The sequence below is a fragment of the Astyanax mexicanus genome, chromosome 2 (assembly GCF_023375975.1).
Source record: "Astyanax mexicanus isolate ESR-SI-001 chromosome 2, AstMex3_surface, whole genome shotgun sequence".
Classification (NCBI taxonomy): domain Eukaryota; kingdom Metazoa; phylum Chordata; class Actinopteri; order Characiformes; family Acestrorhamphidae; genus Astyanax; species Astyanax mexicanus.
This window is the reverse complement of record NC_064409.1, coordinates 7,213,218-7,237,585: the sequence shown is the minus strand read 5'-3', so window position 1 is coordinate 7,237,585 and position 24,368 is coordinate 7,213,218. Positions and strand designations below refer to the sequence as shown.

General features: G+C 38.9%; 2 protein-coding genes across 5 annotated transcripts in view; both read right to left on the bottom strand.

The window, feature by feature from the left end:
• The window catches only part of LOC103044440 (coiled-coil domain-containing protein 136), a 60,236-nt gene extending 49,188 nt beyond the window's left edge, over nt 1-11,048 (bottom strand). For 3 of the 4 annotated variants that reach the window (XR_455017.4, XM_007252389.4, XM_007252386.4), the window contains exons 1-2: nt 10,927-11,047; nt 10,390-10,654 (exon numbers count right to left, since the gene is read on the bottom strand). Coding sequence is in view for 3 of the 4 variants with exons in the window: in XM_007252389.4 (XP_007252451.1) it covers nt 10,390-10,444 (55 nt within the window). In the remaining variant the exon portion in view is untranslated. Of the gene's footprint in view, nt 1-10,389; nt 10,655-10,926 lie in introns of all 4 variants that reach the window. The other variant, XM_007252388.4, reaches the window with a different exon arrangement.
• Nucleotides 11,049-15,950: 4,902 nt separating this feature from the next.
• Nucleotides 15,951-23,796, bottom strand: naf1 (nuclear assembly factor 1 homolog (S. cerevisiae)). Its single transcript, XM_022671870.2, has 9 exons — nt 23,663-23,796; nt 21,777-22,165; nt 20,655-20,820; nt 19,896-19,989; nt 19,647-19,729; nt 19,313-19,473; nt 19,059-19,110; nt 17,979-18,075; nt 15,951-16,796 (listed from the first exon to the last, which is right to left on the bottom strand). Exons 1-9 carry the CDS (start codon nt 23,699-23,701, stop codon nt 16,363-16,365), a joined length of 1,515 nt encoding a protein of 504 aa, XP_022527591.2. The 5' UTR covers nt 23,702-23,796; the 3' UTR covers nt 15,951-16,362.
• Nucleotides 23,797-24,368: the final 572 nt, after the last annotated feature.

The window sequence follows — 24,368 nt, the reverse complement described above, 5'->3', positions numbered from 1 at the left end:
TCTAAAAGAGATATCATTATTGGCCTTCGGTCAGAACGTCCCACAGTCTAGACCAGGGGTGTCCAGACTATGGCCCGCAGGCCATTTGCGGTCCGTTTCCTTTTTTGGAATGGCCCGTGAGGTGTTTTAGAAATAAAGTTGAAAGTTGGCTCGCTATTAAGCAGGTTTTTATAATGTGAAATTCAAACGTTAGGTGTCACTATGAGATAAACCCAATCTAAAACGCTCCTTATCTCTTTCCTTCCTTCATTATGCCTACATTAATTTTCCTGAGCTTTTGGGAGAACATGGCAACACCAAAGAAACGGAAAATAGACAGCGAACACAAAACATTTCAGGCCCTTTTGGAAAATGACTATTTTTTTACTTAGTTCAGAGAAAAGTGTGTATGTTTAATATGTCAGGTATCAGTTACTGTAATAAAAGAGTATAATATTAAGATACATTATGAAACATCAATTTAAAAAAAAATAGTTTACCCAACAAGATAGATAAAGATATTAACTCAAGTAAAATTATGTGCAAATGATAGTAACCAAGAAAATGTATTATTATAAGTAGTATATTTCATTATTTGTTTTATTACAGAGTCTGTGGCCCTTCTTCTGGCCCCCAACAAGTCTGAGTGAGCATCAAACTCCTTTGTCTTGGGAGCCTATTGGTTCGAGTTGGCGATTCCGAACAACAGTGTCTTTTGATTGGTGGGCTGAAAGGCTCATTAATCTTTCCAGGCAACTTGCTGCAAGATACAAGGTTTTTACTTTTTTGCTGATTATCTGGCACTAAAAAAAACCAACACTTTGGATGTGAATCCTTTTGCTCTTGGCAGTGGTTAAAATGTGGTCTGCAACGGTTACTGTTTTGTGCAGTTTGGGGTCCATGCTAGCTTATCTCTGTTCTGATACTCACTGTCCTAAGATAAGTGCACTCTTAAGAGGGATATCTGGTTAGTGGAGTTAAAGGTCTTTAATCTGCTTTGCCCAATGAGGAAAAACCTTTACACATTCTTCAAACTCCTGGTGCAAAAATTAGCAGTTTAGCCTGGTTTGATGGCTTGTGATCATCCATCTTCTATTTGATTATATTCCAGAGGTTTTCAATTTGGTAAAATCAAAGAAACTCATCATTTTTAAGTGCTCTTTTAAATGGTTTAAATGGTTCTTCACCCCTCTGCAGTCAGTCCGACTCACAGAGAATCTGCTACGTCTATCTCTCTCTCTCTCTGACCACGGCTTTCATCATACCCCAATTACTATGCTGATGTCATCAGCCAGCCACTAGCGTCATGTGGAAGCTTGCAGTTCGGGAGCTAGGAAGCTAGAGCGGCTATCCAGTTTAGCTGCATCCTCATGGATATTTACAGCATATCTGTATATCTAGGAAAACTGGAGCATTAGAATTAGCCTGAGCTGAGCTGAAACTGAACTGGTGTGAGAGAGAAAGAGAGATAGAGAGAGAGAGAGAGAGAGAAAGAGAGAAGGGCATGGAGGCAATGTAACACAGGGAGGAGCAGAGAGGTATGAAAGTTAAAAAAGAGGATATTTAAGAGCTATCAGAAAAAGGCCAGAGGCAGAGAACTGCAGATTTGTGTGTGTGTATGTGTGTGTGGTAGAGAGAGAGACACAGAGAGAGAGAGCGAGAGAGAGAGAGAGAGAGAGAGAGAGTGTCTGATTTCTGGCGCAGTGAAGAGAGGCATGAATTATTCACATCACCTCCATTCTGGCCCTGCTTTAAAGCGGCAGCAGAGAAACACGAGACACTGAGAGAGAGAGAGGTGGAGAGAGTGAGAGAGAGAAAGAGGGAAAGAAATAAAGAAAGAGAGAGAGAGAGAGAAAGGGGACAACAAAAACAGTTAGAAATAGAAGCACTTAAAGGCTGGATGGAGGATGGATGTGGTTACCATGCATAATCGAAGCGATTATACTCTACTCTTTCTTTCTCTCTCTCTCTCTCTCTTTTTCTCTCTCTTTCCTGCAGACGGAAGAGCTCTGTTACGTTGCAGTGCGTATGTCTGACACACACCGTTTGTTACCATGGCTACAGCCCCCTGCACAAGCCCCCGAAGCTTCCCGTGCTAATGATGGCCTGCCTCTAAAAACAAAAGACGTCACCCCTGCCTTCCCCGTCAAGCAGCTGGCCAGCACGGTCAATGTCATCTACCCATCCACCAGCACCACTGTGAATAACCACCAGAACCTTTTCCAGGCTGTTTAAGCAGAAACCTGATCTGCAGTGTTTCTCTGGATCAGCTGAGCAGGATCTCCTAGTCAGACATTTCCACTTGGCCAAGGCTGCTTCAAGGTTGTTTTGGTATCGTTAGATTAGCTCTGGCCGAACGCAACCCGAGCAAATCCAATCACAACGTTACAGCGGCTGGATTAGTCCGGAGCAGGGTTACTACTCTAACACACACTCACTGCCAAAAGAAATAATAGCAGTTTAATTTTCTGAAAAAAAAAAAAAAAAAAAAAAAAAAGAAAATTGGTTATAGAACTTAATCATCCTTTTTTTCCATTCAATTTAGTAAAGAAGAAATTGTTTTTTTTATATAAATGATTTATTATCTAGTTTTTGATTTCAGCCTTTCGACAAACAGAATTTCAAGAACAATGAAAAGGTAAATCTCTTGATTTTCAGATTTGTCTATTTTTGTATCTTGTAGCACAAATTTGATGGTATAATCCAATTTGCAAAATGCCAAAATGGAAAAATCTGAAAATAAAGAAAATATATATATTTTTATTTTTCCTAAAATTCTGATTGAGAGGGCCAGAGATTAAAAAACTAAAATTGGAAAAATGGATAAAAACTTATTTTTTTTGTACACTGTCAGTGTAACGTTTAGCAGATTAATTTTCGGACTGTATCAAGCTAAATTTAAAAAAAGAAAATTTGGGTATAGAACTTAATCACACTTTTTTTCCCTTCAATATAGTAAAGAAGAAAGTATTCCAAGATGACAATGTCAGGATTAATGGGTCTGGAATTGTGAAAGAGTTCAGGGTTCAGAGAGCATGAGATCATCATTTTCACACATGGATTGAGAGAGAGTTCACCACAGAGTCCAGATCTTAACCTCATTGAGAATCTTTGGGATGTGCTGGATGGAGAAGAGCTGCTTTGTGCAGTGGTCAGACTCTACCATCATCAATGCTGCTGCAAGATCTTGGTGAAAAATTAATCCAGCAACACTTGATTGAAATAAATCTTGTGACACTGCAGAATCTTATTGAAACAATGCCACAGTGAATGTGTGCAGCAATCAAAGCTAAAGACGATCCAACTAAATATTAGAGTGTATGACCTTTTTTTTGGCCAGGCAGTGTGTATGTTCCACACAGTTTTAGTAAAATGCTCCTCCCTTATTGAGAAATAAAATGTATTGTTTTGGGTACACCATTTGTTTGACTCCTTTGAGCCAATTACAACATCTAGTTTGAAGAAATGAGAGCTCTGAGACTCCCCGAATCTTCTTTCAAGAGTGAAAGATTTGACTCTTGGACTAGTTTTGTAGTTTGAGGGAGTGTGGAAGGCTCACTGAGAGTTTTAATCCCTGTTGGAAAAGTCACACAAGAGCAAAACACTCTATCAGGAGCGAGCACACAGCACCCCCACATGAACGCAGGAAGCAGAAGAAAGAGAGAGAATGCCAGGGGGTGAGAGAGAGAGAGAGAGAGAGAGAGAGGAACAAAATAAAAGTTCAGAAAATGCTACAACTTCAACAACTCTAACTGTTGTTAGTCAGCACTCTAACAGAACCACTCAATATAGGACTTATGAAACCCTCTGCACTTTCTTAGTGTGTGTTTGTGTATGTGTGTGTGTGTGTGTGTGTTACACACTCACCATTCCAACTCCAGTACCTTCCTTCCTCCTGCATTTAGGCTCACACTTTGTCAGTTTAGGACACTCCAAATAGCAGTTTCACCATTGGGAGAGAGTGTGTTATGCAACAACAGAAGGAGGAAAGTCTAAAGGAAGAGGAAGACACAGGGTCTGGGAGGAAGGAAAGGTGGATAGGCCCTGCTGGTTCAGTTTAGAGGGTTTAGAGGAAACACTTCATAAACTTGAGCTGCTCTGTTTAGATAAGAGCGCTGAGCAACATTTATATTTATAATCCCACAGAGCTGCGAGCGTCTGATTTAGAAGAGGATGCGTCTGATCCGTCAGACGCGCCGCGAGACGAATCCATCAGGTTTTTAGGTCAGTTTTCGTGGAGGTGGAGAATGATTTGAGAAGTGACAGAGAGCTGCTGTTTGTGTCGTGACTAGGCTGAAACTATGGGGTTTAGCTCTCTGAATGAATCTGCCAGAGCTGCCGGGAGAGTTACAGAGGCAAAACAAGTGCATGTGTGTGTTTGTCAGAGCAAGATCAAGACTGTACGAGGAACCCCGGGCAATGAAGCTGTGGGACTCTGTCCCCAAGAAACATTACACACTCCCCTTCACACACAACCCTCTTCGTTCTTCATGAAATATCTACAATAAACTGATATTAACTGCTCAGCTTAGGCCTACAGACCATGATCAGCCAGAAACACCAGTAATAGAGCATTGGTTCTTTCCTAAAGATGGCAAACATGTGCTATGTTGAATGAAATGCCAAGGCAGACCAAATTCTTTTTCTGCTTTTTTAAAGGGTCATCCATGGTATCTTTTTTTGTTGTATGTTTTAAAATAAAGAAGGGTTCCAAAACTTGTCATGCAGTGTATACCCAACGTTAATGACGGTGTTACTAATTTTAACGTCACAATAAACTTCATAGCAAAAGTCATGAAACAGCATTTCTAATGGTGTGTCTTGGGAATTTCCACACCTGTATAAGTTGAGAGGTGTTATCCTATATGTGAGGCTAGGCTAGGTGTATTATCAGAGTTTGAGCGAAGCATGAAAGCATTTTCATTTTTGAATTTGTGCTGGCATTTAACATTCCTCGAGAACTCCACATAGTCCCAGATGTACCAGGAATATGTCATATGTCAAGAAGGCATGACCACCCACAGTTGACAGCACAGTGTGTGACAATGATTGTGATTGGCAGTGTCTGGCTAGAACTGTCCATGTGGAAAGACAAACGACTCTTGCAGAATCCCATCAACATTTAATGCAGGACATCTAACACACACATCCCAAAGGTCGGGTTTAGTTTTTGTGTGACATGAAAAAAGTTATGGAACATCATACTAGTCCCATACTAGTCCCATACTAGTCCCATATTAGTCTTAATGTACAATTTCAGATGTGCTGAGAGGAGAGTAGATCTGAGAGTATTGAGGTTCAGTTCATTTGTTAAATGATTCACAATCCAGTAAAGCCCTTCTAAAAAAGCTCTCTTTCGTATCTGTCTTAAAGGCAAAGTTAATGGTAAAATTCTGTTTAAATCTGTGGGATAAAGAGACATCAAGTCGTCAGTATTTATTATGATTGTTTTTAGAACATAAAACCTCACAAATCGAACAGATTGAATCGAAGTTGAACAGTTAATTGTTCAGAATTTATTCAAAAGGAAATTCTAGCATTGTGGCAAACCTAATCATGACTAAGTTAAAACCAATTGAATATGTGACTGCCAAAACAGAGAAGTACCGTGTGTGTGGGTGTGTGTGTGTGTGTGCTGTCTCAGCTATACCTTTGGGTTTGAAACTTGAATGTTGGTGCCTGAACTCAGGAAGAGTGTGTGTGGGTGTGTTGGGGGTGGACAAGGGAGATAACTGCGATAAGGAATAAAATATGTGGGTGCCACAGAGGAAGAGCAGTGGGAGCTGTCATCAGTTCTGGAGCCAGCGGAGTGATAAAGTATCGAGAGAGAGAGAGAGAGAGAGAGAGAGAGAGAGAGAGAGAGAGAGAGAGGGAGAAAGAGAGAGGGGGAAATAATATAGAGAAAAAAGAGTGAAAGGGGCCCAAGAACAGAAAGAACATAGCAATAATGTACAGCTTCTATTCAACTTTCCTCCAGTCCACCCCTAATCCATCCTACTGTATTGTTCTATCCTACTGTATATCTATCTCTACTTCTGTCCCTATTCTCTCTCCCTCTCTCTCTTTAATGAGACATTTCTATATTACATGGCCAATACACCATATATTAGTCAAGAGTGGAGAGATACACAGTCCGAACTGCTTGAGGTCTAGTGTGAAGTTTCCACCAATCAGTGATGGTTTGGAGAGACATGTCATCTGCTGGTGTTGATCCACTGTGTTATATCAACTCCAAGTCAGTGCAGTGTTTTCCCACAAAATCTTACAGCACTTCATACTTCTCTCTGCTGACAACTTTTATAGAGATGCGGATTTTATTTTCCAGCAGGACTTGGCACACTGCCCACACTGCCAAAAGTACCAATTGGTCTGAGACACTGATTTTTGGGTTTTCATTGGCTGTAAGCTATAATCATCAACAATTAAATAAATAACTGCTTAAAAATAGATCACTCCGTGTGTAATATATCTATATAACATATGAGTTCCACATTTTAAACTGAACTACTGAAATAAAATAGCTTTTCAATGATATTTAATTTTTTGAGATGTATCTATACCAGACTAATTCTAACATTCAGACAGACGTCAGTCCAAGTGGGTGAGAGAGACACTTCAGCTTAAATTAAAGAATAAAGAAGAGAGGAGAAGAGGAGGAGGAGGAGGAGGAGGAGGATCATGCTTCGATTTGGGGAGCAAAGAACCTTTTGAAGATCACGAGTGACTTTGCCTTTGATCACAGACACTGAAGGAGTAGAGGCAAAGAATAGCCAGCAAAGTACTAGTTCTTATGGATTTCACAATCACACATAGAAATATATCCCAGATAATATTTACATTTGTATCTAAATTTATATTCCAAATATTTGAAATTAATCTGGCTACTTTATATTGCACACACTGGTGACACAGATGTGCACATGCATGCTCATTGTTTGTCTAGTTAATGCAGAAACGTACTGCTAATAACATAGGACTCAGTGGAGCAAATTAACACCAACCAACAACCAGCATCAGGCCTAATGATCGACATGTTCTAGAGGGGTATGACAATTTTCAGTATTGGGTAACAGGGAATAAGCAAGGGATAGGTTGGGGTGGTAATAATCCAACATCCTGACCTCAATAATGCTCTTGTCACTAAATACAATCAAATCCTCACAGCAATGCTCTTACAGGTAGTTAACATTTTTCTCTGGACATTAGAGACAAAGTAGACTTTTTTAATACATATGATCTCAGAAGAGAAAATAAATGAGCAGTTGTCCCAATACTTTTGTTCATACAGTGTCATATAGTGTGAATAGACGCAAACGAGCAGAGATGCAGTACAAGTAAATACCAGGTTGTCAAATTGTTGGACACAAGTGTCAGTGCAGACCAGTGTCTGTACTGAGCAGATATGGACCTCCCACCATATTATCTGGTAATAGTTCCCCACCAGGTAGGAAGCAAACCACTGCCATGCAGAGCTGGTAATTGCAAGGACTGGTGTGGATGGTTGGGAGGTTCTTGCGGTTAAAACTGCATTAAAAGCTGCAGAGAGATCAAGGGGAATCAGCACTGTTGACAGCTTGGCTGAGCTTCTCTGCAGCTGCTATCAGGCAGTTTCTGTAGAGTCTGCATGTTTCATAGCCAAACTGGTTAATATTCAGAGATCATATACTTGCAAGCATGAGAGTGGAACAAACTAGCAAGTTATGTTCTGCCCTAGAGACATTCACATTGGAAGCTTGTATAATATATTAATATATTAATGGTTAGTTTGTGTTTTATTTGACCTACAGTTTGTTTTTTGTGTACCAAATTAGAGGTCTAATTTATTTATTTGGTTAGCGGGTAAAGCAAATGCTGCTCCAGCAGTGCTAGCTGGGGTTAGCAGCAGACTACAGGCCGACAATACTAACTTCTGAATGACCAAAGATCTAATACTTAGTGCGGTTAGTGGCTAATGCTGCTCCAGCAGTGCTAGCCGGGGTTAGCAGCAGGCTACAGGCTGACAATACGCGCTTCTGAACGGCCAAAAGTTAGAGCGTAGCGCGGTTAGGGGCTAATGCTAATACTGCTGGAGAACTAAACTGAAACTGAAACCTGTATAATGCTGTACTTCAGCGAAGTGGCTTTACTGCATTTGTGAACAGATGAAGATGGATTATAGATCATAGAGGGAATTTGGCCTCTGCCTTTAAACCATCTGTGTAGTGAACACACACATACACACTAGTGAGCACACTCAGAAGACACACACAATAGTGATACAGTGAGAACAACATGCCTGTTGTGATGGGCATCCACTGCTGGGGCACCCAGTGAACCCAGTGAAGGCTATGGGCCTTGAGACAAAGCAAGTATCAAGTATCAAACCCACAACCTCGCTCTTAACGCTGAGCCACCACAATCCACAGAGCAGAAATATATAAGCCTGGCCACTCAAGATGCAAACACTCATCAGCAATAACCATCCCAAAGCTAAAGTGGAAGATGAGTCACAAAAATTCAAATCTCTGTAACCTGGTTTATTGCCCAGATAATTACTGTACAGAAATACACACTAGTCCAGAACACGTCCTTTAGTTACTTTCTTGCTTCCGCCCCAGACAGCTCTGACCAACAAGCAGGGGGAATGTTCTCACATGGTTTATTGTGACGCATAATTGAGTTTATTGAGTGCAATTGAATTGTTTCCTGTGTGAAAACAAACCAAAATTAGCCAAAAACTCTCTAAATTTACAACATTTAAAACTGATTTGGGCTAGAGCAAACAAACTATAAGTGAAAATGCCCTTCCAAACTAGTGACTGTGGAGACAACAACATCTTTTCTTAAACCAAAACAGTCAAGCATGGTGAAGGTAGTGCCGTCATCCATGAAAAAAAAAATCCTTGAGCTAACAAACAATGTTTTCTTCAGATCACAATTGTTTTATCTCTTGATCTCAAGATAAAAAAGTTTATTGTCATATAGAAATGTTTGTTGTCTCAAGAGAGCCAAAGCTGAAGGTGTTTAATTGTCTTTTTTGGGAGTACAGTTACATGTCCGTTACAGTAAACAATCCTACTAGAAATAAAGGTAAGGATGAGTTTCTCTAGGTCTGCTTTAGCCAGAAAATCTCAGATCTTGTTGATGTTCTTGAGATGATAGAACTCTGATTTGGTGACGGATTTGACATGACTGCTAAAAGTGAGATCAGAGTCTATTTAATCAGAGTCTATTTGATCAGAGTCTAACACCAAGGTTATGCACTAGTTATTTTGATTAGCAAAAATGAGCAAGAGCACACATGCCCAGGCCTACTGTCTGCATGCTAAGCCAGAACATCTCTCAGCAGAGTTGCTAAGGTGGTCTCAGAACGACGAATGTTGTTCTGTATTTAGAGCTTACACATTGCCTGCACAGTGCCCAATATTTTCGAGTCCAGTGAAGGGTGCAGTTTAAGGCATGGTGCACTGAGCCAGCCAAGCCATCTGCTCTGAGTCACAACCGAGGAATGTGTCACTACACACTGACAAACCGTCCACGTCCGTCTGTCTCTCTGAGCAACCGTCTGCTTCTCTTTCTCTCTGTCTACCTCTTCCTGGCCCTTTAACACAGATTCACTCTGCTAATTCTAGTCATCAGCATCATGGCAGCCAAGTTACGGGCGAAGGAGCAAAAGGAATATAAACAATGACATCATTACTGCTCCTAACTGTGTTATTGAGCGTATGCGGTATATTGCTGCATGGTGTAGTAGTGTGGGATATGACTAAAACACTGAAGAACGTGTGATGGAAGCGGTTTGACCTAGATTATAGGGTGTTTATCTGATCGTGGGAATGTTTTGACTCTCATCTGAGACATCTATAAAGCCCTATCTGGACGGGAAAAATATTTCACACTTCCACTCGGTGATAAAACTCTTGCATCTGGACTGCAATTGAAAAATTGGAGGAGGACCAGTCAGTTTTTTGGCTTTCTCAGTCACAACATCACGTTCAGTAGCTCCTCCATTTCCACTGTTTTGTGTTTTGTTTATGTCAATCTCCATGGAAACGCATGCCCCAAAGTGTAAGTACAGTGCGTGGCAGTGGACAATAAGCTGTGTTATTAAACGTGAGATGAGGAAACTCAGAGATGTGCGTCCGGACGGGATTAAAATTATCGGAGGACCACGGAGTTCAGCAAAAAACAGCCTGTAATTCATTCAGCATATAATTTTCTCAGAGGACGTCTGAGAAAAACACATACATGGTCGTTCTGGACAGGAATAAAATCACAGAGGACCACCTATCCGGATAGGGATTAAGAGTGTCTAAGAAAATCTGACAGCACATTATACTGTTTGAAACTCCAATATACCAGTACCAATATACCTGTAGACCAACAAGAACTCACATACACACAAATACACACAAACACATACACACTCACCTGCAGGGTCCATGACCTCCTCGATGACAGGCGGCAGACGCAGTCCGCAGTCCATGGTTGTGGTGGCGACAGGCTTTAGGAGGGGCTAAAGGGGGATCAGAGACGTCCACGCGCGCGCGCACACACACACTCCCGCGAGCGACGCAGCAGGAGCAGAGACAGAGCTGAGAAAGTCAATGACACACTCTCTCTCTCTCTCATACACACACACACTTCCAAGGAGCCTCAGGATCCGCACACACCGTGTCGCAACGGTCGCTTCATCCTGTGAGAGAAACACAAATGCACAAACACATTTAACTGTATTGATAACTTCAAGTACACTTAATATTATTATTATTATCATGTCTTCTTTCCTTTCTCCTGCCCTCCCTCTCCCATATCTCCATCCCCCTCTCGTGCATGCCTCAGACAACACAGAGACAAAAACAATGCCCTGCATGAATGACCACATCATATGCACAAGCATTCCCTCTCTCTCTTTCTCTCTATCTATCTCTCATACACACACTCAGACTTCTGTTCTGTTCTACGCACCTTTAATGAGATCAGCCCGCAGCTCAGCTCGGCTCAGCACTGACAGCTAATACTCCAGCAGCTCGCTGCTCATTACCTCTCTGCTGTTTTCCCCTATATCCTTCTTCTCTCCTCCCCTCTCTCTCTCCCTCTCTCTCTCTCTCTCCGGCTCGCTCCCTCCCTCCCTCCTGCTCGTGTGCTCCCTCTTCCTCTCTCTCTCTCTCTCTCTGCCTGCTGCTTATTCGTCTCCTCTCTCCACCACGCGCAGTGTTAACCTCATCACCCTTTTCATGCCTTCTAGCCAGACAAATGAGAAACAAAGCGAGTTGTGTTTTGTTTTTTTTTGTATATCAAAAATATACACATGCCTATACCCAGACATTTTTACATGACTGTGTGAATTACTTATAATTTTAGAAAGGATAAGTCTTTTTCTGCCAAATTTTTACCACATACTAGTGCATCTCCAAAATGTGATTATTATTAAAAAATTACTTTATTTTAGTAATTCAATTGAAACAATTGAAATGTGAAACAAATATATATAATAGATGTATTACACAGATATTGATCTATTTTAAGTGTTTATTTATTTTATTGTTAATGATTAAGGCTTACAACCCATAAAAAAACCCCAAAATCAGTGTCTCAGTGTCTCAGAAAATTAGAATATTATGTAAGACCAATTGGTACTTTTTTTAGTGTGGACAATGTGCAAAATCCTGCTGAAAAATGAAATCTGCATCTCCATAAAAGTTGTCAGCAGAGGGAAGCATAAAGCATGACTTTGAACTTGATATAACACAGTGGATCAACACCAGATGATGACATGTCTCTCCAAACCATCACTGATCATCAGTACATTTTACATTTAACTAGGAAATCAAGGGAGCAGAGTCTGGAGGAAGAGTGGAGAGACACACAGTCCAAGCTGCTTGAGGTCTAGAGTGAAGTTTCCATAATCAGTGCTTCTGTCCTTACTAATGCAATCAAATCCTCACAGTAATGCTCCAAAACATATTAAAAACCCTGCCCTTGTCTGTAGTGTCTATATAATATGGAACATTATCTAGGTAAACCTATGCTATTTTGCCTTTATCTTGTATGGGATATGTCTTTAGGTCTGTGGTAATGTGAGAATGAGTGGCCAGGAATTACCAGAGAGGTGTTGATGAGACGTAAAAAAAAAAAAAAAAAAAAAAATTATCACGTTTCACTACACCAAAGTCAATTTTACTCTGGACTTCTCCTTTAACTAATAACCTAAGCATGCATGCAATACTTTCACATAGTTTTCTTTTTTTCTTCCCTCACAGATACTCAGACCATTCCTACAGGAACCAGTTACATACTGTGTCAGAATATTCTCAGTGTCTACATCCTGTGTTCTAAGGTGTTTTGTTTAGGCAGTGATGTGCTCAAATTCCTGACATCATCAAAAGCCCTACGTGTGCAATTTCCTTCTGTATGAATAATGTTCTGCAGCTCTGTAATGTCCTTTAATATGAACAGTGTCCATCGATCCGTTCATCTATGTATGAACTAATTTAGCAGATAAGTTGCGCTAGTATGTATTTCTAAAAATACTCTGACTGCATGGCTCCAGAGGTGTTGCATAATTCAGCCAACTCACTGAAGCTCAAAAAAAGCTACTGAGTTCACCTTCGTGCATCAGCGTCATTTTATGGAGTTGCCAAGCAACCAAAGCCGGCTGGATGGCGTCTAAAGGAAGCGTGTGGCAAAAAAACAGAAGTCTTATCCAAAACATACAGAGAGATCATTATCTCTATGCTACCTGAACAGATGTGTGTGTGTACTCTGTGGGAGTGCATGTGCAACATCATAAAAAGGGCAGAACAGGATGATTATAAGCAGTAAAAACACATCACTGATTGTGGAAAGATCACACTAGACCTCGAGCAGTTTGGACTGTGTGTCTCTCCACTCTTCCTCCAGACTCTGATCCCTTGATTTACAAATGAAATGTAAAAATTACTGATGATCAGTGATGGTTTAATGGAGAGACATGTCATCTGCTGGTGTTGATCCACTGTGTTTTATTATCAAGTCTAAAGTCAGTGTAGAGTTTTCCCGGAAAATCTTGCAGCACTTCATGCTTCCCTCTGCTGACAACTTTTATGGAGCATTATGGATTTCATTTTCCAGCAAGACTTGGCACACTGCCCACACTGCCTAAAGTACCAATTAGTCTTATTTGATATACTAATTTTCTGAGATACTGATTTTTGGGTTTTAATTGGCTATAAGTCATAATAATTAATTCTAAAAGAAATAAACGCTTAAAAAAATCGCTCTGTGTGTAATACATCTGTATAATATATGAGTTTTTTATTTTGAACTGAATTACTAAATTAAAGTAACTTTTCAAATATATATATATATATATATATATTTTTTTAGCTGCACCTGTATACTGTACATGCTGGGCTCAGTAGCTAGTATTTTTGTACTCAGTCTCAGACAGCACTCTCACCAAATTCATCAAATTTATTTTCTGGTCTGGTCTGGAAGTATAAGTCGAGAGCTGAGCTTCAGTACTATCATTTGAGGAAAATGTAAACCATTTCATAATAAAATACATGTAATGAAACAATACAATTACTTAAAAAATGTAAAAAAAAAAAAAAAGAAAAAAAGAAATATTTGCTTTGGCTTTAATCCTTTAGGTGGCACTAAAGTTGCCAGGTTCAAGTTTTTTTCTGCCAAATTGAGCTTGTTTGAAAACTGGGGTGGCCGGGTGGGTTTTTTGGGCTATTTCTAAAACTTACCACAGCCACCAAAAAAACAAAAAATCACAATGTAACCAGAAATATCCAGGCAATAAAAGTTAAGTAAAGTTAAAGAAATTAGTAAGTAAAAGGCATTTTTTTGCTAATTATGTTACTATTAAACATTCTTAACTGGGACATAAAACTAACTAATACATTATAAAAATAACTAATAAATGACTAATGTGATATTATTAATGATTTAAGATAAATAGCAATACTGGAAATAAATCCCTTATAAGCAAAATACTGAGTCGCACTCATAGTTGTTTTGTCATTTGTTTTATAGGTGTGACAGACATATATACTTTGGGCTAGTTTAAGCTTCTGAAGGGCAGGGTTTAGACTGACTTTGGGCTGGATAGTTTTGTTGGACCTGGCAACTCTGGCTCTATGTGCAAACTGAACAACATGGAAGACATTTTTGGATTTAATTCTTAAGTAAGGAAGAGAATGGAATCATGGTGTTCACATTTATTTTTCAGTCATTTTTAGATCGGATTTAGATCATAGACTAAATTGGACATTGTCTGTAGGATTTTCTGGCAGAGACCAACATTTTTGTCAATTACAGCAAGTTTTCATCAATAAAGCATGGCAACTCCATCATCATACTACCATCCCCATGCTTGACAGTGGGTATGATGTTGCATGTTTTGGAGACTGCAGCTTTTATGATGTGTTGCTCAAGTCTGCACTTGTATATTTATAGTGTATATAGTATATAGTATAGTGTATATAGCCTTTGTATGCGTGTGTAGGATACACCGGTTAATGTCCAGCTACACACCCCCTCTAGCTCTTGCTCTTACTTGCTTTCTTCCTCTTCCACCCCCCCCCCCCCCCCACACACACGAGAAGACAGAATGGCCGAATGGATGGATAATTCAGCTCAAAGCTGGAGGAAAGATAAGGACATTCATTTAAAAACCAAACAGACATCAGCACCTCTCTCCCACCCGCTCTCTCTCTCTCTCTCTCTCTCTCACAGAGTGAAGTGATGGCATTTAAATCCAAAAGTGTCCCTTTCAAGCAGAGAGTCAATATGCTACAGTGAGATAAACAGCGCTAATCTGCTTCCTGTTCCGAGCAGCTCTGATCACAAACACAGCGTACCGTTTCCATGCAGGTGGCCTGAACTGGATGGAAAAGGGAAATGCAGCCAATTCACAGCTGCACTGGTGCTGCCCCGGACACAGGCAGTCTGCTGGAAACACACTGTGACCCGGCTGAACACTGCTGACAAAAGCACAACACCTCAAAACAAGACAGTGATGGTGGGAAAGAGAGGAACAGAACAGATTTTTAGTGTGACAATACAATGGAGAAAAGTCCTGCAGCTCTGAATGGAGTTTCCTCATTAGATAACATGTTTTTGTGTTGTCACATGGTATCTTAAAGGAAACATTTAAACTGTGCCACCAAAAAAAGGCTCACACACTCTAATATAGTGTTTCAATAAGCTTCTGCAATGCAACAAGATATATTTCAATCCAATGTTGCTGGATTAATTTTTCTCCAAGATCTTGCAGCAGCATTGATGATGGTAGAGTCTGACCACTGCACAAAGAAGCTCTTCTCCAACCAGCACATCCCAAAGATTCTCAATGAGGTTAAGATCTGGACTCTGTGGTGAACTCTCTCTCAATCCATGTGTGAAAATGATGATCTCATGCTCCCTGAACCCTGAACTCTTTCACAATTCCAGCACCATGAATCCTGACATTGTTCATCTTGGAATATGGCCGTGTCATCAGTAAAGAAACAAATCCATTGATGGAATAACCTGGTCTATATTCAGCATATTCAGGTAGTCAGCTGACCTCATTCTTTCAGCACATACTGTTGCTGAACCTAAACCTGCAGACCAACTGCAACATCAACCAACCAACCTCACAATCATTTACTTACTTAAATCCAGGTGGGGACTTTTTTTTGGGCCAGGCAGTGTATAACAGTGATTTAAAATGGGAAGTGGGAGAAAAATAATACTGCATTAGATACAGAGACAGCATTTTAGTACTTAAGCACAGTAGTGTATATATACCTTATGGGAGTTGCTGGCTAGAAGGGTCCAGAGCAAATATAAAATGGAAAAAAAAAGCTTTGTTTTTTTTTTTAACTAGCAAATCATTTCTAAAGCCCAACTGCTTTCTACAGAATAAGAGGTTATATTTAACATTTTAATGTGCTAATCATGTACAAGTCATACAATTTTCTTGTTCAGTTAGAAAAAATAAAATGCATTGTGTACCATTTGAAGAAAACAAGTAGAATTATTTTTATTTTATTAAAAATAAGGAAAAAATAACTTTGTACACTTGTACACAACGTAGACTGACATAGTTATATGTACCTTAGTTCACAACTGAATATTTACACAAAAATTAATGGGACCACTACATGACTTTCACATAATCTATTTTTAAACTGCTTTTTTTTTTAGCATGTTTCTTTAACAAAAATATGTTTAATAATCTCTTCAAATCCACTTCAGACACATTTCCTTACAAAACTATTAGAATATACAGCTCCTGTTCAATCAGTTGAGTTCTGGCCATGAAGACACAACAGAGAAGGGATGCTCAGGACATTGTCCTTCTCTGAGTTATAATTAATTCCTTTAAAACATTACTAAATATAAAAAGTCACAAAAAGGGATTTCTTTTTAACATGAAGGAGGAGGAGGAGGAGGTGGTGGAGGAGGAGGTGGAGGGTGGAACATCATGCCTGGGTAAGGGCCAGGGGGCCAAGGTCCTGGGCCCGGACCCATGCCCATGCCCATGCCCATGCGAGGAGGAGGTGGTGGTGGTCCAGGGTAGGGAGAGAAGCCGGGGCCGGGGAACGGAGGCTGGAACGGTCCTGGTGGAGGGAACATATAGTCTGGTTGAAAGTGGGGGGTCCCTCTGGCTTGAAAACGAGGGCTACCTGGATGCTGAAAAGTGGGTGAGCCTTGGGGCTGGAAATGGGGGTTGGCGTGGAAGTTGCTGTGGAATCTGCCGCGGGGGTTATGATGTGGAGGGGGGTCACTCTGAGGGTTCCGATTCTGTTTTGGTTTTCTTCTGGGGGGTTTCTGAGGTCTAGGAGTAGGTGTTTCATTCTCTGTTGGACAAAAGACACCAAAATAGAAGAATTAGTAGATATTTCCCTGATCTATGAGATTGATTAAATAATTAAAACATGTTATTTGACTAAAAAGAAGTAGAAGCAATTAAGCAATAAATTTTATCACAAAAATGATGGTAAATCTGTCTTACAGGAGATAAAAGTAGTAAAAAGGCATGTTTGATACATGATGTAATTAGAAGTGTTTTTTTTTTTTTGTCGTTTTTAGAAAAGGAAAAATTCTAACTTTTCTCATTTCCCTTTATATAGCTACTAGAGACAGATTAAATCTGTCCAGTATGGAAAAAGTATTGGAAAAAGTATTGAAAAATTGTAATTTAGTAAAAGTACCCATCTAAAAATCTACTCGAGTAAAAGTAAAAAAGTACTCAATTTAAAATGTACTTTGAGTAAAAGTTACATAGTTACTTTAATTTATTTGATGTAAAAACAACAAATCATAAATGAAATAATTATTTAATTAAATAATTTTGACCTTTCAGGCAGTATTTGTTCAGACCAACCCAAGGTTATGGTCATATATGTGACTATAAACTGTATTTTTATAGTTTTACAGTTTTTTTTACTTGCCATTGCTATGAAATCACAAAAAAAAAAAAAAAAAAAAAAAAACTGTTGGTGGGCGCATGAGCAGTGCCGTAAAGAAGCTCATATCGATGGGTAGCATAACTCGACACAGCGTCTCTCCCGCTAACCATAATAATAAACACTGCTGGGAAAAGTTCAGCTGTGCGAACATGGAGAACAAAACTCAATTTTTTTTTTTTATTAAAACAATGGTTTTTTTTTTCCCCAGCATTTTATTTTTTTACTCAAAAATGGGGAGTTTTCCAAAGTAGCGAAGTAAAATACTTGTTTTAAAATGAACTTGAGTAAAAGTGAAATTACCTAATTTAAAAACTACTTAAATTACAAATTACTCATAAAATCTACTCAATTACAGTAATGTGAGTAAATCTAATTAGTTACTTTCCACCTCTGCCAGTATCATTTATTTTATTTTAGTCCTGGATATATGGAGATATTTGAAATGTCTTTTTTATTCAGTTTTTTGTCATATCACTCATAAAAATACCATGAAATATCGTGATATTATTTTAGGGCTATAAATCGCCCATCCCTACGAGGCACAGAGCAGTGTTTGGTGCTGTGACTGACCGGAGTCCGACTCTTCTCGGCCTTGCCTCTGTCTCCTCTGCTGCTTCAGCTTCTGCTTGGCCACTTTCTCCTCTTCATCATCACTGAAGTCCAGAGCCTGCAAACCAACACAGACCAACACACCACCATTAACACAATAAACCCAAATCAGCAATCTCCACAGGAAACACACGCCCTATTAACTCATTCACACACTACTCAGCAGGGAAGCAAACTTCAGTCCCAATCTCCACTGATTGGGGTTCATAGCTGTCTGGTACAAATTATCTAGTCATTGGTTGCAATTACATTAGGTCAAAGCTGCAATCACAATATAATTATAGTCAATCTACAAACAGCATTATTGATGGTATAGGCAGATTGCAAGCCTAAAATTGCTACTAAAGAACAAAAATGGTACTTCCAAGATCAGTTGAAAACTTAGGCTACGCTCACATTAAAAACCACATTGCTCAAATCCGATTTTTTCCTCAGATCGGCTTTGGCTACCTTGACGGTATACATTCACATATGTAAGTGACCTGTATCTGTGTGTAATCTGTGTGTTCACTAACAACAAAATAAATCTCATATTCGAGAGAAAACTTGTAGCTTTATAAAGGGAAATTGATTTGTTTGTTAGCAGCTGATATGTGGAGCATCTTGTGCTGGAGTGGAGAGTAAACAGCTGCTCTGAAGTTCATGCTCAGGTTGAGGAGGTGAAAAAAGGCCAGGTGGTTTGCTTTTGCTGTTTTTTTGCAGCTATATAGCTGCACAGCTGCACCAAGAGATGTGTGGGTACGAGAGAGAAGCACGTAGCACATGATTGTAAAAAAAAAAAAACGCATGAATTCAGTTTTGACCGTTCATAATTATGTCTCATGTCAATTGGATTGGATATGTATCCAATTTTGGACCACATATTAAAAGTGACTCAAAAATGATTTTTAAAAAAATCTAAGCAAAAAATCTGATTTAAGTCACTTCAGCCTGATAATGTGAACGTAGCCATAAATGCTGACAATGAGCAGCATCGTAAAACCTGATTGATAAATGTCAAAATATTTACAGAATGGCAGATCATTAAAGCAACACATTTACCTCTGGGGGAGGCTCCTGATCATTCTTCCAAGAAGCATCTGATCCTTTAAATCTACAGCAAGAAAAAAAACAGAATATTCATCAATAAGAGCAAAAACAGACTGCTGTTTGTGATCAAATGCTAAAGCTAACATAAGCAAAACACCAACATAAGGTATTTAAGTGGTAGTAGTTTATCCTTGAGTCTTTACATCCGAGTAAATATGACTGACTGAGAGCCATGTCCAAATATTCAGAAATGACGGATTACTCACTTGTTCAGCTGCTCAGTAAAGATGTAGTCTGTGAAATCTTTGATATTTGGAGCGAAGAAAATCGTCTCCCCTACTTTCAAGTTCTTCTGTTCAATGTCTTCGTGAGAGTTGAACCTTAAGATGTAGTAAGGCTGGAAAACTGGACCAAAGACCTCAAACACCTATAGAAACAAACAAAAAAAAGGACACAAGAGACACACTACTGACTACTCAGCTACAAAGACAGTAACTCAACACACGATTAAAGTCACAATGAATGTAGATCAGAAAGAGAGCAATTCTAATCCTAAAAACACTAAGAATATGAAATATCTGAAGCATGCTGAGGACTCACCTTCCCAATAGCTGTCCTGTCTTTGTTGAATAGGACACTGTCTTCATTCAGGGGTTGTGAGTCTTTCATTGATTCAACAATTACTACCAAGCAATACAAAAATCAAAACAACAGCAATATATTACTTTATATGACTGATATATTAAATTAATCATTTGTTATCTCTTCCTACACAATTACAAATAAAATTATACATTGATCCATTAAACAATGGTTTGATTGGTACTTTGAATGCCACAGTAAGAATACCTAGTTGATCTATGATGCTTGAAACAGTTCCAATGGGCTCAATCTGTGTGTCCTCAGGAAGGCTGATGTTCAGATTTTCCACTGCAGGGAGATCCTACACACAAACAGGACGGACATCAGTAAGAGTTTAACAAGACCAATTGTCCTACCCAGTCAGCTACAAGTCAGCTGTATATCCCCGAGTAGCTTCACAGCATGCTCGGAGGAAAGCGCAGCAACACATCAGCTCACAGACGACTCGTGCTGATCGCCATCACCCTAGGAGTGATGAGAGAAAAAAGCGCCATCTACCCAACCGGAGAGAGAAAGGTGCAAGCTGCATGACTGGGATTCAAATCGGCAATCTCCTGATCATAGTGGCAGCACTTTAGACCCTCTTAGTTAGAGTTAACTAATAACACCATAGTCCATATGTCTACATAGAGTTTAGCAACACACATTGTACAGCTGTTAGAATTAAAATTAAAGTAGAATTAAAACTGAAACTGAATATTATTAGTATTTGTTTATTACCCCAGTGTCTATTTCTCTATTTTATATATTTATGTATGTCTCCGCTGCAATTGAAGTGTCAGAGATAGATAATTTATTGATACTTTATTGATGCCAGAGAGAAATTACAAAAAAGATCAGATAACATGATACAGATTATAATAAAATAAAAATAAAGTATAAAAGTAGAGCCTTTTAATGTATGTGTGTGTGTGTGTAGTGTGTGAGGTAGTGCAGTTAACCACAGTAAAACAACAATGACCTCACCTCAATCAGCAGCTCATCCTGTGTCTTGACTGGTGGTGGCCTCTTCCCAGGAGCAAGATTATTTTCTTGGTCATCGTCTTGATCAATCTCATTCAACACTGAGCAAATGACTCCAGATGAGGAAGAGGAAGATGAGGAGGATGAAGATGAAGAAGAGTCTGAGTCACTGAAAAGGAAAAAAGTCTCTCACAAAAATCGATAGAACATGAAACAGCAGATTTGTCTGTATACTCAAAATATGGCTGATATATATATATATATATATATAAAAGTTTAGGTGCCATTTTTTTTCCATAAAACTAATGATTCTATATACACTGCCCAGCCCCAAAAAAGTCTCCACCTGGATTTAAGTAAGTAAATTATGTGGGGTTGGTTGGTTGATGCTGAAGTTGGTCTGCAGGTTTAGGTTCAGCAACAGTATGTGCTGAAAGAATGAGGTCAGCTGACTACCTGAATATAGACCAGGTTATTCCATCAATGGATTTTTTTCCCCCTGATGAACACGGCCATATTCCAAGATGATAAAAAATGTCAGGATTCATGGTGCTGGAATTGTGAAAGAGTTCAGGGTTCAGGGAGCATGAGATCATCGTTTTTACACATGGATTGAGAGAGTTCACCACAGAGTCCAGATCTTAACCTCATTGAGAATCTTTGGGATGTGCTGGATGGAGAAGAGCTGCTTTGTGCAGTGGTCAGACTCTACCATCATCAATGCTGCTGCAAGATCTTGGTGAAAAATTAATCCAGCAACACTGGATTTAAAAAAATCTTATGACATTGCAGAAGCTTATTAAAACAATGCCGCAGTGAATGTGTGCTGCAATCAAAGCTAAAGGTGGGACCTTTTTTTTTTGGTGGCGATTTTTTGGCCAGGCAGTAATGAAGCAAGAGATAAAAATAAATAATTTTAAAAACAGAATGTGTAAATAACTATGTCAGGTTACAAAGTTCATACACAGTTAAAACCTCTTGAAGATTGTTCTTTATAAACCATTAAAAAACACTGTATACAGGATCTACTAGTGTGAATTAGTGAGTCCGTGCAGTTTTTATAAGTACAGTAAGTACAGTAAGCTCGTTATGATGTATAATTTAAGTGTTTTGTGTGTTTTATACCTGTCTGAGAGATCTTCAGAGCTGTCATCTCTGTACTGCTGGCTTAACAAAGTCAAAGATCCTCCACCGCTGATGGGACTCACTGTGGCTTCACCCACAGCCTCGTTACAAGAGCCAGAACATGGTTCTTCTTTCAGGTCAGATACTATTATGTCCATGGGTTCATTTTTCTGTGAGTCAGCCTCTGCTGTAGCTGCATCAGGTACAGCATCAGGGTTCTTTAGTGAGCATTGTTCTGTAGCACTGTCAGTTTCTGGCTTCTTATGTTCATGTAGATTGTGATCCACAGGTACAAATTTAGGGCTTTGTTTTTCTGTAGCACAGCTACTGTCTTCTCCCGCTGATGGATTAACATGTACAGGTGCATCCACCGGCATATCTGCTTGTGGCTGAAAAATAGTGAATAACACATACAGGAAAGATGTTAGGATGTTAAAAAATATATTTATATATTTACAAGCAAAAAAAAAAAGAGTGGTTAATTCACTAAATCAGAAATGGGGCAACTCTAGTCCTGTAGGGATGAAGACCTACTTAATCCAGCACACCCGATTTAACTGTTAACTACCAGCTTTAATCAGTAGAGATTTATTTTGTGTTGACATTAGGGGTGGGCAATATGGCCCTAAAATAATATTACAATATTCCAGGGTATTTTTCGATAATGATATTCTAGATATATATTTAATTTTTTAGTGTTATTGCTTACAATATAAAATGGCACACCCCAAATTGAGATTTTCACTAGATTGTAACAGAAGACAACGATCAAACACTAATAGTTGAAAACCGCTGGAATATAATCAAGAAGAAGATGGATGATCACAAGCCATCAAACCAAACTGAACTGCCTGAATTTTTGCACCAGGAGTAAAGGCATAAAGTTATCCAAAAGCAGTGTGTAAGACTGGTGGAGGAGAACATGATGCCAAGATCTTGGCTGTGATTAAAAACCAGGGTTATTGCACCAAATATTGATTTCTGAACTCTTAAAACTTTATGAACATGAACTTCCTTTTTCTGCAAATAAATTCTTTAAATAATGTTTTTTTTTTATTTGGGAGAAATGTTGTCTGTAGTTTATAGAATAAAACAACAATGTTCATTGTAGTCAAACATAAACCTATAAATAACAAAATCAGAGAATCTTATTCAGAAACTGAAGTGGTCTCCTAATTTATTCCAGAACTGTTTATCCAGCAATTAAGTAAATAAATGATACAGGACAGATATAATATGTCTGGAGTAGATTTTCTTTAATAGGACAGACAGCATAAAGGTGTAACACAGCAAACAACAATACACTCTAGCTGGTGTGTTAAAAACAAGCAACATACTAAACTATGCAGGGCATGAGGTCTTCACTTCCAGGATCAGAGCTGAGAATCTATATGCCCCATGGCACTAATCTCACACAGAGATCTAGGTTCCTGCAGACTTCACCTCCAACCCTAATCCAGTCTACCTGATCCACCTAATTCCTCCCTCCACAAGTCCTGGCTGCGTCCCAAACCACATACAAGCTACTAAATTACTGTAATGAATGTAGCTACTTGTATCTAGAGTTTACCACGTTTGTCAATTTGCCAATTAGCTAGTAGTACAGCTGTAAGCACAACACTTTACAACTGGACTGGGTGGGTGGTGTTCTCTGAACTTAGATAGTAGCTGTTTGTGTTTTTTATTCAGTTTTCTAATCTATATAAAAATCAAACCAGCCTAATTGAAGTAAGCGATGGTAATTGTAAAAACGAAACAGACTCAGTAGCAGTTCACACTGTAGTAGATTAGTAACAGTAGTTCTGATAAGCTAAACTCTACAGGTTTAAACACTGAACACATTACTGAAGTCTAACTTTCAGAGAAAACTGATTTAGATCCGGTACCTGTGTGTCTGTGAGATCCTCCCCGGTTAAACTCTCCATACTGTCTTATTTTCGGGCTGTTGACTGAAGCTGGATTCAGAAACACTCAGGCATGCTAGTCACACATGTGGCACAAACACGCTTTCAAGCGCGCAGCTTCCGGAGACAATATTTATTTCAAAATAAAAGTCACCATATTCTCTTCAGTCGTTTCCTTAAAACAAGGTAACTTTATATTTAAACTCACGATATGATGTTAAAATATATTATTTAAAATAATAAGAGATGGGTGTCGGTGTTCGTGGTGGACATATATTATTATAATTATTATATTGTGATAATTATTAATATATTATTTAAAATATTTTCACGTCTTTTACACCTAAATAGAACATCATCAGTTAAAAACCTGCGAAAGCATTCGCAGATTACTAGAACGCTTTTTTTGTTCTGTCTGCAGTGAGTGAATAAAAAATATTAATATACTCGGGTATTTTAGCTCATTTATCATTTTATGCATTTTATGTCTAGGTTTTTTTTTTATGCATTTATGTTATAAAATAAAGTTTTTGTTCAACTGAATTCCATTGCTTGTGTTTTTGTACCCTATAGGTGTCAAAAGTGTCCATTACCGATTTGAGAGGCAGCAGATAGAGGTGGATCATAAAATACCATAAAATAAAAAATCCCCAAAATATACCCAGCTCCAGCCCAGTTCGCACCTACA

Coding starts and splice junctions, on each gene's coding strand:
- naf1 (XM_022671870.2), bottom strand. CDS start 23,701: ATGGAGAGTTTAACCGGGGAGGATCTCACAGACACACAG. Junction 20,821..21,776: donor TCTGAAGATCTCTCAGACAG/GTATAAAACACA, acceptor TTTCCTTTTCAG/TGACTCAGACTCTTCTTCAT. Junction 16,797..17,978: donor CCGAGAAGAGTCGGACTCCG/GTCAGTCACAGC, acceptor TTTGTCCAACAG/AGAATGAAACACCTACTCCT.